Genomic DNA, 13,906 nt, shown 5'->3' with positions numbered 1-13,906 from the left:
GTGAGCTCAGTAACAAACGGCTAGATTTAGAGTTTGGTGTTAGCCGTCAAAACCAGCGTTAGAGGCTCCTAACGCTGGTTTTGGGCTACCGTTGGTATTTAGAGTCAGTCAGGAAAGGGTCTAACGCTCACTTTGCAGCCGCAACTTTTCCATACCGCAGATCCCCCTACGCCATTTGCGTATCCTATCTTTTCAATGGGATCTTTCTAACGCCGGTATTTAGAGTCTTGGCTGAAGTGAGCGTTAGAAATCTAACGACAAAACTCCAGCCGCAGAAAAAAGTTAATTTATTTCGTTAGATTTAAATTATATTTAACTTAGGGGGGTGTTAGTGTTAGGGTTAGACTTAGCTTTAGGGGTTAATACATTTATTAGAGTAGCGGTGAGGTCCGGTCGGCAGATAAGGGGTTAATACTTGAAGTTAGGGGTCAGCGATGTTAGGGAGGGCAGATTAGGGGTTAATACTATTTATTATAGGGTTAGTGAGGCGGATTAGGGGTTAATACATTTATTATAGTAGCGGTGAGGTCCGGTCGGCAGATTAGGGGTTAATTATTGTAGGTAGCTGGCGGCGACATTGTGGGGGGCAGATTAGGAGTTAATAAATATAATATAGGGGTCGGCGGTTTTAGGGGCAGCAGATTAGGGGTACATAGGTATAATGTAGGTTGCAGCGGTGTACGGAGCGGCAGATTATGGGTTAAAAAAATATGCAGGGGTCAGCGATAGCGGGGTCGGCAGATTAGGGGTTAATAAGTGTAAGGTTAGGGGTGTTTAGACTCGGGGTTCATGTTAGGGTGTTAGGTGCAGACTTAGGAAGTGTTTCCCCATAGGAAACAATGGGGCTGCGTTAGGAGCTGAACGCTGCTTTTTTGCAGGTGTTAGGTTTTTTTTCAGCTCAAACTGCCCCATTGTTTTCTATGGGGGAATCGTGCACGAGCACGTTTTTGAAGCTGGCCACGCCTGTAAGCACCGCTGGTATTGAGAGTTGCAGTGGCAGTAAATATGCTCTACGCTCCCTTTTTGGAGCCTAACGCAGCCCTTCTGTGAACTCTAAATACCAGCGGTATTTAAAAGGTGCGGGGGGAAAAAAGCCAGCGTTAGCTACGCGGGTCATTACCGACAAAACTCTAAATCTAGCCAAAAGTGCGCTGAATATAAGTCACAACGAGAAAGCAGGGTATGGGTAGCTTTGTCAAGAAGAAGCTCTGGAGCAGGAGAGCACATATTAACAGTAGTTTAGCTACATGTTAGTATAATTTTGTGAGATCAAATCTTGTGAATTAATTCTTAAAGGAACATAAAGTCCATATTTTCTGGGACTTTTTGACTAAATAATGTAAGCAAACCACTGGCCCTTCTCTATCTTAATCATGAGAAACAATGTTTTGGATTCATGTCCATTTAGCCCCTGTACATAGCTGGTTGTTAAGGGTTTTTGACCCACAATAACACGGGTCTTGCACCAGCTGCAAGATCATGCTATTAACATCTCCTTCCCTCCTGCAGGCCTCCTAAATAATGCGGTTTTGTCTCTATCAAATAACAAACCCCACTGAAAGACCACTGACATTCAGGGTACATCGCTGGTCATTAAGGGGTCAATAAATGTTTCAGCATATGTGAGTGTAAACAGGTTAGGCCTTATTTAATAGTTTGCCTGCATTGTATAAATGCTCCCTAGAATTTTACTAAAGAGAATATGGTAATCTGGATGTGAGTCTTTTTCTTAGTGTACAACCCCCCCCCCCCCCCCCCCCAAAAAAAAAAAAAACAACTCATAAATAAACTCCTGGAATTAACTATTTCACTTGTCTCATTTTAGTAACGCTTATCTCATGGAAGGCTTATGCATTTCTACAAAAGCCACAAGTTAGATAAAATCAAGCAAAGGCATAGAGAGTAGTTAGCTTACACTAAACCCAATTTTTTTCTTTCATGATTCAGTCAGATCATGCAATTTGAAGCAGCTTTCTAATTAACTCCTATTTTAAATTTTTCTTTGTTCTCTTGCTATCTTTATTTGAAAAAGCAGAAATGTAAGGTTAGGAACGAGCCCTCTTTTGGTTCATCACCTGGGTGGTGCCTGCTGATTGGTGGCTACATTTAGCCACCAATCAGCAAGCGGTACCCAGGTCCTGGACCAAAAATGGGCAGGCTTGATTTTTTAAATAAACATAGCAAGAGAACGAAGAAAAAAATAATAGGAGTAAATTAGAAAGTTTCTTAAAATTGCATGCTCTATCTGAATCATGAAAGGAAAAAAAATGATTTATTTTGTAAGAATGTTTATTATAAATATATGATCATAGTTTTGTGTTTCAATGTGTTAATTAAAGAGTTATTTCATATTCAGGAGTCAAATGAGCAACTGCAGACTTTTAATGAGATATACTGTAGGTCAAATACAAATCAATTACAATCCGCACATTCAAAATACTTTATAATTTCTTTATTGTATCCTCACTTGTAAATTGTGAATATCAAATTAAAATATTAGACTGGGTAAAAAAAAAAAACACTACCTGAAATGAATCTTAAATAAAATAAATATGCCACAATTTTAGGACTAATAACTTAATGTGATTTTAATAAAAGAAACTGAAAAAAACTGCATAGAAAAAAAACAGTTTGTAAAACATTAGTCTTTTCCCATTAAAAATAATTTCATCTTTGTTATGCTACAGAAAACCCATATTCACTAACTTATTGGTAGCTTGGCCGCTAGTCTAATGAAAGAAATGTGTAGTATCTTACACATCTGTATTGTTTCCTGATTGGCTAAACAAAACAAACACTTCTGAAACTGACAAAACTATAGAACAGATCAAATGTATCAAAACTTTATAACACATATGTTATACAAATAGTTTGTAATGTATCATATGTGCAGAATACAAGATTTGTGAGTTTCAATGATCTATATCTGGTTTAATAAGAAACCATTGGTTGTTATTAGAGAATGCATTTTATAATTCTTTACATGCTGACTGTATGTTTGAGTTTTGTAACTTATGTTTAATTTACCTAGTTTTAATAAAACAAAAATGTATTAATTACGGCATAACAATATTGACATGGATTTTTTTTTCAGGTTTACCATTTGCTCCCCACTACATAAACCAACACCTTGCAGGCATGAAGGTAAATTCTCTATTGTATGTTTGTTCTTCTATACTGATTAATATATGAGTTATACCTTGCACATTAAAGGGACAGGAAACCCCAACATTTTCTTTCATGATTTGGATAGAACATACAATTTTAAACAACTTTGCATTTACTTCCATTACTAAATTTTGCTGTTTTATCTTGTTAAGGGGACACTGTACCCAAAAATTTTCTTTCGTGATTCAGATTGAGCATGCAATTTTAAGCAACTTTCTAATTTATTCCAATTATCACATTTTCTTCATTCTCTTGGTATCTTTATTTGAAATGCAAGAATGTAAGTTTAGATGCTGGCCCATTTTTGGTGAACAACCTGGGTTGTCCTTGCTGATTGGTGGATAAATTCATCCACCAATAAAAAGTGCTGTCCAGAGTACTAAAACCAAAAAAAAAGCTTAGATGCCTTCTTTTTCAAATAATGATAGCAAGAGAACGAAAAAAAAATTGATAATAGGAGTAAATTAGAAAGTTGCTTAAAATTGCATGCTCTTTCTGAATTACAAAATAAAAAATTTGGGTTCAGTGTCCCTTTAACCTTTGCTGAAGGAACAGCATTGCACTTCTGGCTGCACAATGAACATATCTAGTTAGCCAATCACAAGAGACAAAATGTGTGCAGGCACCAATCAGCAGCTAGATCCCACTAGTGTAGGATATGTGCATATTATTTTTCAACAAGGGATACCAAGAGAACAAAGCACATCTGAAAATAGAAATTCATTTAGAAGTGTCTTAAAATCACATGTTCTGTCTGAATCATGCGAGTTTCATTTTGATTTTCCTATCCCTTTAAGCAGTTTAGGACATAAATGTTTAAAAATACTATGTTACAATTCCTGGCATATTCTACAATAGAGTTCCTCTTCAGTTTATATTTTATGTTTCACAGATTTATGTTGTTCTGTATCACATTTTTAAATAGTATTAAATAGCAATTTTACCTAAAATAAATAGATGTTGGAGAATAAATTATCATGAAAAGGGATTGAAATACATGGCACCCTTCTAAACTCAATATGCTTTTACAGGCCCTCTTGGTAAATTTAGCCAGACAAATTTAGTCTACACACAAATTGTTATTGTTTAAAAAGATAAACAACACCTTTACTATCCATTCCCCACAGCTTTGCACAACCAACATTGTTAGATTAATATACTTTATAACATTTAAACCTCTAAATTTCTGCCTTTTTCAAAGGCTCTATTGAACGCCTCTTAATCACATGCTTATGTATTTGCGTTTCACAACAGGAGACTGCTAGTTCATGTGGGCCATATAGATAACAATTTGTTCATACCCGAGAAGTTATTTAAGATTTAGCACAACACAGTACTAAATGCAAGTCAATAGATTTTAAATAGTCACAGTCATGTGATCATGGGGTTGACGGATGCTTAGATACAAGGTAATCCCAGAGGTAAAAAGTATATTAATATAGCTGTGTTGGTTGTGCAAAACTAGGCAATGGGTAATAAAGGGATTATCTATCTTTTAAAACAATAAAAATTATATTGTAGACTTTCCCTTTAATATTAACTTTTCATATCAAAATGTCTCAAGAAAAACTGTAATAGTCTACATCAGGGGTTCTTAAAGGGACACTGAACCCAAAAAAATTCTTTCGTGACTCAGATAAAGCATGCATTTTTAAGCAACTTTCTAATTTACTCCTATTATCATTTTTTCTTCGTTCTCTTAGTATATGTATTTTAAAAAGAAGGCATCTAAGCTTTTATTTTTGGTTCAGTACTTTGGACAGCACTTTTTTATTGGTGGATGAATTTATCCGCCAATCAGCAAGAACACCCCAGGATGTTCACCAAAAATGGGCCGGCATCTAAACTTACATTCTTGCATTTCAAATAAAGATACCAAGAGAATGAAGAAACTTTGATAATAGGAGTAAATTAGAAAATTGCTTAAACTTTCATGCTCTATCTGAATCATGAACAAAAATTTTTGGGTTCAGTGTCCCTTTAAACCTGTACTCAGGCTTCCCTAACAGGCCAGATTTTCAGGATTATCTTGGGTGAGAGCAGGTAAAATAACCATGTTTACTAATCAGCTGATTATTTCACCTGTGCTCTAGTTCAGATATCCTCAAAATCTGTCCTGTTAGGGAGGCCTGGGGGCAGGTTTAAAAACCGCTTGTCTACATGAAGGGAATTTCTATACGAAGAAATCTAAATGAGCTGCAACTATGGTTCACTTCAGAAAGCAGATGGTAGAATTCGGAAGAATAACAACATCATAATTTGTGGTACACTATAGCCCCCCAGTATTCATGCAAATTTATTACTGTATGACACACAAGAGACCTTAAAGGAACATGAAACCCAACAAATATCTTATGATTCAGATAGAAAATATAATTTTAAACAACTTTTCAATTTACTTCGATTATCTGATTTGCTTCATTCTCTTAGTATCCTTTGTGGAAGAAGGAGCAATAAACTACTGGGAGGTAGCTGAAAACCAATGACAAGAGGCATATATATGCAGCCACCTAGGTATCCATTTCAACAAATGATATCAAGAGAACAAAGCAAATTAGATAATAGTAATAATAAGCAATTTAATAAAAGTAAATTGGGAAAATTGTTTAAAATCACAAAATGTATCTGAATCATGAATGCATGAAAAATAAAAATTAAAGTTGTTAAAGTTTTACTAAGTGAATTGTGTGTACAGCTGAAATATTGGTAATTGTGACCCTTACCCCCCAAATAAAGATGGTTGATCTAAAACACTGATTTTCAAACCTGTCTTATGAGACCTCCCTAGCAGAACAGATTTTGAGGATATCTAGAGCACAGGTGAACTAATCAGCTGATTAGTAATGGTTATTTTACCTGCTCTCACACAAGGTAATCCTGAAAATCTGACCTGTTAGGGAGACCTGGCGACTGGTTTTAAAATCGGTGATCTAAAAAGGGATATGACAGAAAATGTCTTTTGTGTTTCAGACAGAAGCAAAGTGGAAACTTTTATAAAGTTGTATGCTCTATTGTCAATTGTGCTTTGTTTCCCATGGTATTCTTCGTTGAAAAGATATCTAGGTAGGTTTCTGGGGTACTAAATGGCAGGAAATAGTGCTCTTCCAAATGGTTAACATTCTTGCAAAACTGCTGCCATATGGTGCACCAGACACGTGCACGCTCCTGGGCTTATGTCCATGCTTTCCAGCAAAAGATACCAAGAGAACAAAGAAAATTTTAGAATAGAAGTAAATTAGGAAGTAGTTTAAAACTGTATGCTCTGACTCATGAGGAAAAAGTTGGGTTTCATGTCCCTTTAACAGAGAAATTCCATTAATCCAAAAAAATAAAGCACTACAATACAAGGTAAATATTATCTTGTACACAGAATAGAGCCAAGATAGTACTGTGTTCCTTTAAGATGTTATAATCCTATTGTCAAGAATGGATTAGACATATTTTATCCCTCTAGCTTCTCTTTATCATTTTTTCCTCCACATGTAGTCTGTGTTACTAGTTTTTTTTCTTTTCAATGACTTTCCCATCCTCAGCTTAAAGGGACGCAAAACCCAAACGTTTTCTTTCATGATTCAGAGAATACAATTTTAAACAATTTTCCTTCTAATATCTAATTTGCTTCATTCTCTTGGTACCCTTTGTTGATGAAGCAGCCATGCACTACTGGCAGCTAGCTGAACACACTGGGTGAGCCAATGACATAAGGCTTATATGTGCAGTCATCAATCAACAACTCCTGAGCTAACCTAGGTATTCTTTTTAACAAAGGATACCAAGGTAGCAAAACAAATGACATAATAGGAGTAAATTGGAAAGTTGTTTAAAATCACATTCTCTATCTGAATCATGATAGATAAAATTTGGGTTTCATTTTCCTTTTAAAAAGAACATTAAAATATTTTTTTTATTTATATATGAGATGCAAAAATATATCGTTGATAGAAGACAAAAATGTACGTTTTAAAACCATTTAAAATGGTCATTTTGTTAGAATATGCTATGCATTGTTTTGTAGGCACATGACACGCCCCTTATGCATAAGTTCAAACTTTGCAATTAATTATTTCTTTAAATTACCATTAATGTTAAAAATCTAAGCAGCTTGAGTTTTCTTTGTAATAGACCATTAGACCTGTCCACTATTTCACATCTATAGTTCATATTGGTGTAGAAATAATGTAGTGCTAATGAATGTGCTTTATTTAATAGGGTGAAAAAGGGGAAAAAGGAGATTTGAGCAATGGGTATTTTCTACAAGGACCGCAAGGGCCGCCTGGACCACCCGGAGATATGGTAATGATTTATATTATTAAAAAAAGATTTCATTACATTCTGTTGTATATTCTGTTATTTATATTTGTTCTGATTAACATCAGGTTTAATTAATTATAGACTGCTAAATAAGTAAAGGACATAAGAAAATGCTCATATAAATTAGAACATTTATTATTGAGGAGCTACCAACTGTCTCCCTTGAAGCGCCATCTGCCTCATAATGTTGCGATTTTATGATGTAATATCATTAACCTCCTCTATGGATTAAATTGGCCCCACCCATATAATGTCCTAACCTCAACCATACAAATACTTTTACCTCGGCTCTGCCCCCATCATTCTTTCTAAAGATCACTTCCAACGCTACTCATGGGTCTCCTTGTTTCAATCTAAGCCTCACAGTCCTGAACTGGATCTGGGAAATATAGGGAAGTTTGTTATTGCACTATCACAAGGGCTTAAAACATAGCTAAAGTAAACTTCAGAGCAGCATTGCTGTTCTGCTCCTGAACATGCCTGGTGAGCCAATCACAAGTGGCATATGTGTGTAGCCAAAAATCAACAGCCTTAAAAGGACAGTAAAATCTAAATTAAACACTTGTGATTCAGGCAAAGCATGTAGTTTTAAATACATTTCCACTTTACTTCTATTAAATTTGCTTTATTCTATTGGTATCCTTTGTTGAAGTATATACTCAGGAAGGCTGATAGGAGCTTAAGAGTGTGCATGTTTCTTTCAATCTCTATGATAACAGTGTTTGCAACATTGTATAACATTTCTAAAAGCATTGTTGCATACACTGCTGCCTGATGGCTAAAGAAAAGGGCATGCACACAACTGAGCTCATATAGGATTACTCTTTAAGAAAGGATACCAAGAGAACTAAGCAAAAATTGATATTATAAATACATTGAAAAGTTTAATATTTCATGCTCTTTTCAATCCATTTTAGTTTAACTTTATCTTTACTGTCCCTTCAAAAGCAAAAATGTATTGCTGCTTTTGAGGCATCTTTAAAGGGACAGTATAGGGCAAAATAAACTTTCATGATTCAGATAGGGCATGTCATTTTAAACAATTTTCCAATTTACTTTTATCACCAATTTTGCTTTGTTCTCTTGGTATTCTTAGTTGAAAGCTTAACCTAGGAGGTTCATATGCTAATTTCTTAGACCTTGAAGGCCACCTCTTTTCAGAATGCATTTTAACAGTTTTTCACCACTAGAGGGTGTTAGTTCATGTTTTTCATATAGATAACACTGTGCTCGTGCACGTGAAGTTATCTGGGAGCAGGCACTGATTGGCTAAACTGCAAGCCTGTCAAAAGAACTGAAATAAAGGGGCAGTTTGCAGAGGCTTAGATACAAGGTAATCACAGAGGTTAAAAGTATATTAATATAACTGTGTTGGTTATGCAATACTGGGGAATGGGTAATAAAGGGATTATCTATCTTTTAAAACAATAAAAATTCTGGTGTAGACTGTCCCTTTAACCCTTGAAAATGAATAAATCACATAGGGGTCTATTACAATCCTGTAGAAAAGTTTATCTAATGATTTTTTTTATGAAAGTCACCTTTAAAGTCTGTGAGATATTTTGTAGATAAATCATTTGATAAGCCTTTGTAAAGAATTGTGATCTATTCCATTTGACAAGATTACAAGTAGCGTGTTATGAGTTTCCCACGTGCAATGTGGTCTTTTTGCAATCAATTTCCATTGCACAGGTATAACAAGTCTTGAAAAAAATCGCAATTGCCCGCACGCATTCGCCTTTTATGCAACAATCCTTTCCACGCTCGAAGAGCTGTAGTTAACAGGTTTGCGCAACATAAAAGTACATTACAAAGTACAGTTACTTATATTAACACTGTCTAATAAAAATGATTCTAAAAAAATATTATGCACACAAAAGGTATAAGGGATAAAAGTTGTGAGATCTCGGTAGAAAAAAAAAAGCAGACAAAGGGATTTTACATTGACATACATACACATACATAGAGAAACATGGATTTATATGTTTAGACATGTTTAACTATGGAGATAATGAAAATATTTTACATTACAATATGCACATTAAACAATATTTCTTTCCAATGGCATGGAGAGTCCACAAATCTATTCAATTACTAGTGGTGGCTTTTAGCAGTTGGAAGACGGCGAGGTGGTCTTTGCTTACCTTCCAACATTTTTTACTACCCCTATATAGAAAACCAGGGTTGGTTACTCTGTTTTTTTCTTTATCTATAGGTCTATGTCAGTGAGGATTCTGTCTCACCTGTTTGCTGTACCTGCCCTACAGCGGTTCAACAGGTAAGTGCTTTTACCTTCTAGGTGAGAAGGATGCAGTTCCTTGTTTTAAAAAAAAAAAAGAAAAAAAAAGAAAAAAGGAAACTTAGAGACAAGGTGGATCCTTATGGGGCTGAATATCACTTTTCAAGATTGGGGATTTATTGGGTAGCAGTTCAGGGCCCTGTTCTGTCATGTGAAGGCTTTTTTTATTTTGGCTATGGGGGTTTATTTGCACAAGTTTACCTTTTTTTTTTATTTGGGGAATATCTCTTTAAGGAGGTTGTTGCCGGTGGTTCTTTTTACCGCATCTCACTTTTGAATTTGTATCATGTGACTGCTCAGTTACTTCCTGAGTGCTGAACGGTTTGTTTGGAAGCCGGATTTTCAAGGGAACAGAGCAGATTTTCTGGCATTAGATCTTTTTTTCTGCCTGTTGCTTCTCTCTGATGTTTGCAGCTTTCCAGGATCTGCAGTTTGAACAGGATTATTTTATCTGCTGGTGTGGATTGGATTCCTGGTTACCGGTTGGGTGAGTCTCTCCAGCATGGCTGGGGTGTAGAGGTGCCGGTTTTAATAAATTATTTGCTATCTATGCCTAAAGTTTTTTTTATTCTAATTATGTATATAGAAATGAGAGTATAAGGGAAATAAAGGGCTTTTTTATTTATTATGGATGCTGATCCCAAGCTTTCTCTGTCATTTTATAAATGTCTTTATTGTGCAGATGCCCAGGTTATACCTCCTGTGCAATTTTGTTCCTCTTGCCTTAATATGATTTTATTATCTAAGGATAAGGATTCCTTATTTGAGCCTTCTTTTTTCTCAGGAAAATGCTGTTCAGGTGTTGTCTCAGCCTTCCTCTAACATGTCCCAGCCTTCTACAGATTTACATGCAGTGCTCTCAGGAATAAGAGAAGCCGGGTGTTCCTTTAAACCCATCTCCAGTGTTTAAAAAGATGTTTCCTATGGCTGATTCAGTTCGAGATCTGTGGCGCACTGTTCCTAGAGTAGAGGGTGCTATAAATACCTTAGCTAAGAGAGGATAGTTACTCTTTTAGAGACCCTATGGATAAGAAACTGGAGGGTTATTTAAGAAAGCTGTTTCTTCATTAGGGTTTGCAGTGGCAACCAATTGCTAGTATTGCGACAGTTGCTGGTGCAGCCTCTTATTAGTGCGACTCATTGTCTGATTAAATTTGAGATGAGACTACGATAGAGGAGATCCAAGATAGGATCAAGGCTCTAAAAGCTGGCTAATACTTTTATCTGTGATGCCAGTATGCAAGTTGTCAGGCTGGGAGCCAAGATTTCTAGTTTTGCTATACTAGCCCGCAGAGCCCTTTGGTTAAAATCTTGGTCTGCGGATGTGACTTCAAAATCCAAGCTTCTGTCTCTACCTTTTAAGGGTAAGACTTTATTTGTTCCTGGTCTGTCTGAGATCATTCCACGTTTACTGATGGGAAAGGAGTTTTTTTTACCACAGGATAAGAGAAATAGACCCAAGGGTCGTCAGACTTCAAATTTTCGTTCCTTTTGTAACTTCAAGGGACAGAAATCTTCCTCATCTACTAAATCTGAGCAAGTCAAGACTTCTTGGAGAGTAACCAGCCCTGGAATAAGGGTAAGCAATCCAGAAAGCCTTCTGGTGACGCCAAGTCAGCATGAAGGGGCCGCCCCTGATCCAGTGCTGGATCAGGTGGGGGGCAGGCTTTCCTTCTTTCAGCAGGCTTGGATTCGCGATGTTCCAGATCCTTGGGCAGTGGATGTGGTCTCCCAGGGATACAGGATAGGATTCAAATCTTGTCTCCCCAGGGACAGATTTCTATTATCAAGATTATCTGTAAACCAGGTAAAGAGAGAGGCCTTCTTAAACTGCATAAGGGATCTGTCTTCTCTGGGAGTAATTATCCCAGTTCCTCTAGCAGAACAGGGTCAGGGATTTTATTCAAATCTTTTTGTTGTTCCCAAAAAGGAGGGAACTTTTCGACCCATTCTAGACCTCAAGTCTCTCAACAAGTTTCTCAAGGTTCTGTTCTTTAAAATGGAGACTATTTGTTCTATTATCCCTCTAGTTCAGGAGGGTCAATTTATGACCACCATAGACCTGAAGGATGCGTGTCTTCAGGTGCCTATCCACAGGGAACATTTCAAGTTCTTGAGGTTTGCTTTTTTGGATCAGCATTTACAATTTGTAGCCCTTCCTTTCGGCCTTGCCACTGCTCCTTGAATCTTTACGAAGGTTCTAGGGACTCTTTTGGCTGTGGCCAGATCTCTAGGGATTGTGGTGGCTCCTTATCTGGATTATACCTTGGTTCAGGCGCCATCTTTTCAGTTAGCAAAATTCCATACAGGTTCTCTGTTAGCTATTCTCCGCTGTCACGTGTGGAAGGTGAATCTAGGGAAAAGTTCCTTGGTGTCACGTACCAGGGTATGTTTTCTGGGGACAATAATAGACTCAGCATCTATGAAGATTTTGCTGACAGAGGTTAGAAAATTCAAGCTTCTAGAGGCCTGTTGTTCTCTTCAGTCCTGTGTTCGTCCAACAGTGGCAGTATGCATGGAAGTAATTGGTATCATGGTGGCATCCATGAACATATTCCATTTGCTCGCTTCCATCTGAGACCTCTACAGTTATGTATGCCCAGTAATGGAACGGATACCACTCAGATCTCTCTCAGAGGATAGGTTTAGACTCTCAGACAAGAATTTCTCTGTCTTGGTGGATCTCCCAGGACCTGTTTCAGGGCACTTGTTTCCTGAGACCTTCTTGGGAGATTGTGACCATGGATACCAGCCTGTTAGGCTGGGGTGCCGTTTGGGGGTCCCTAAGAGCTCAGGGACTCTGGACTCAGGAGGAGTCTGCCCTCCCTATAAATATCCTAGAATTGAGAGCAATTCTCAATGCACTAACAGCTTGGCCTCAACTGAGTTTAGTCCAGTTTATCAGATTTCAATCGGACAACATCACTTTGGTGGCATATATCAATCCCCAAGGAGAAACTCTGAGCTTGTTAGCTATGAAGGAGGTGATTTGCATTCTTCAGTGGGCAGAGTCTCACAATTGTCATCTCTTTGCAATTCATATTCCAGGGGTGGACAACTGGGAAGTGGATTATCTAAGCAGGCAGACGTTTCATCCAGGAGAATGGACTCTCCATCCGGAAGTTTTCTCTATGGTAACCCTCAAATGGGGAGTTCCGGAGCTTGATCTGATGGCATCTCGTCTAAACACCAAGCTTCCAAAATACGGAGCAAGATCAAGAGATCCTCAAGCAGCTCTGGTAGACGCCCTGGCAGTGCCATGGGATTTCGGTCTAATTTATCCATTTCCTCCGGTTGCCCTCCTTCCTCGGGTGATAGCTTGGATCAAACAGGAGCAGGCTTCTGTGATTCTAATAGCTCCAGCATGGCCTTGCAGAACTTGGTTTGCAGACCTAGTGAAGATGTCATTTCCCCCGTGGAAATTGCCTGTACTTCAGGGTCCCTTCCTCCATCCGAACTTAGTCTCTCTGAAGCTGACTGCTTGAAGATTGAACACAGGTTTTTTTGTGAAGGTTATTGAGACTATGATTCAGGCTCATAAGCCTGTTACTCGCATGATTAATTATAAGGGAGGGCGTAAATACCTTCATTGGTGCGGTTCTAGGGTTTTTTCTTGGAGTCGGGTGAGAATTCCCCGTATTCCGTCCTTTCTTAAGGAGGGTCTAGAGAAGGGTTTATCAGTTAGTACCCTAAAGAGTCAGATCTCGGCTCTGTCGATTCTTCTGCAGAAGCGTCTAGCAATTTTGCCAGATGTTCAATCTTTTGCCCAGGCTTTGGTTAGAATCAGGCCTGTGTTTAGGTCAACTGCTCCTCCTTGGAGTCTTAATCTGGTTCTCAAGGTTCTGTAGCAGGCTCCATTTGAGCCAATACATTCTATTGATATTAAAGGGACACTGAACCCAAATTTTTTCTTTCATGATTCAGGTAGAGCATGCAATTTTAAGCAACTTTCTAAGTTAATCCTATTATCAATTTTTCTTCGTTCTCTTGCTATCTTTATTTGAAAAAACATAATTTATGCTTACCTGATAAATTCCTTTCTTCTGTTGTGTGATCAGTCCACGGGTCATCATTACTTCTGGGATATAACTCCTCCCCAACAGGAAATGCAAGAGGATTCACCCAGCA

The 13,906-nt window shown here is 37.5% G+C and overlaps 1 protein-coding gene across 2 annotated transcripts in view; it reads left to right on the top strand.

Moving 5' to 3' along the window:
• The window catches only part of LOC128660597 (collagen alpha-1(XV) chain), a 674,535-nt gene that overhangs the window by 579,081 nt on the left and 81,548 nt on the right, over nucleotides 1-13,906 (top strand). For both annotated transcript variants that reach the window (XM_053714523.1, XM_053714522.1), the window contains exons 33-34: nucleotides 3,095-3,144; nucleotides 7,378-7,461. In XM_053714523.1, coding sequence (XP_053570498.1) covers nucleotides 3,095-3,144; nucleotides 7,378-7,461 — 134 coding nt within the window. The remainder of the gene's footprint in view (nucleotides 1-3,094; nucleotides 3,145-7,377; nucleotides 7,462-13,906) is intronic.

This window comes from Bombina bombina, chromosome 5 (genome assembly GCF_027579735.1).
Source record: "Bombina bombina isolate aBomBom1 chromosome 5, aBomBom1.pri, whole genome shotgun sequence".
Classification (NCBI taxonomy): domain Eukaryota; kingdom Metazoa; phylum Chordata; class Amphibia; order Anura; family Bombinatoridae; genus Bombina; species Bombina bombina.
The sequence above is the reverse complement of the archived record's forward strand: the minus strand, read 5'-3'. Positions and strand labels throughout refer to the sequence as shown.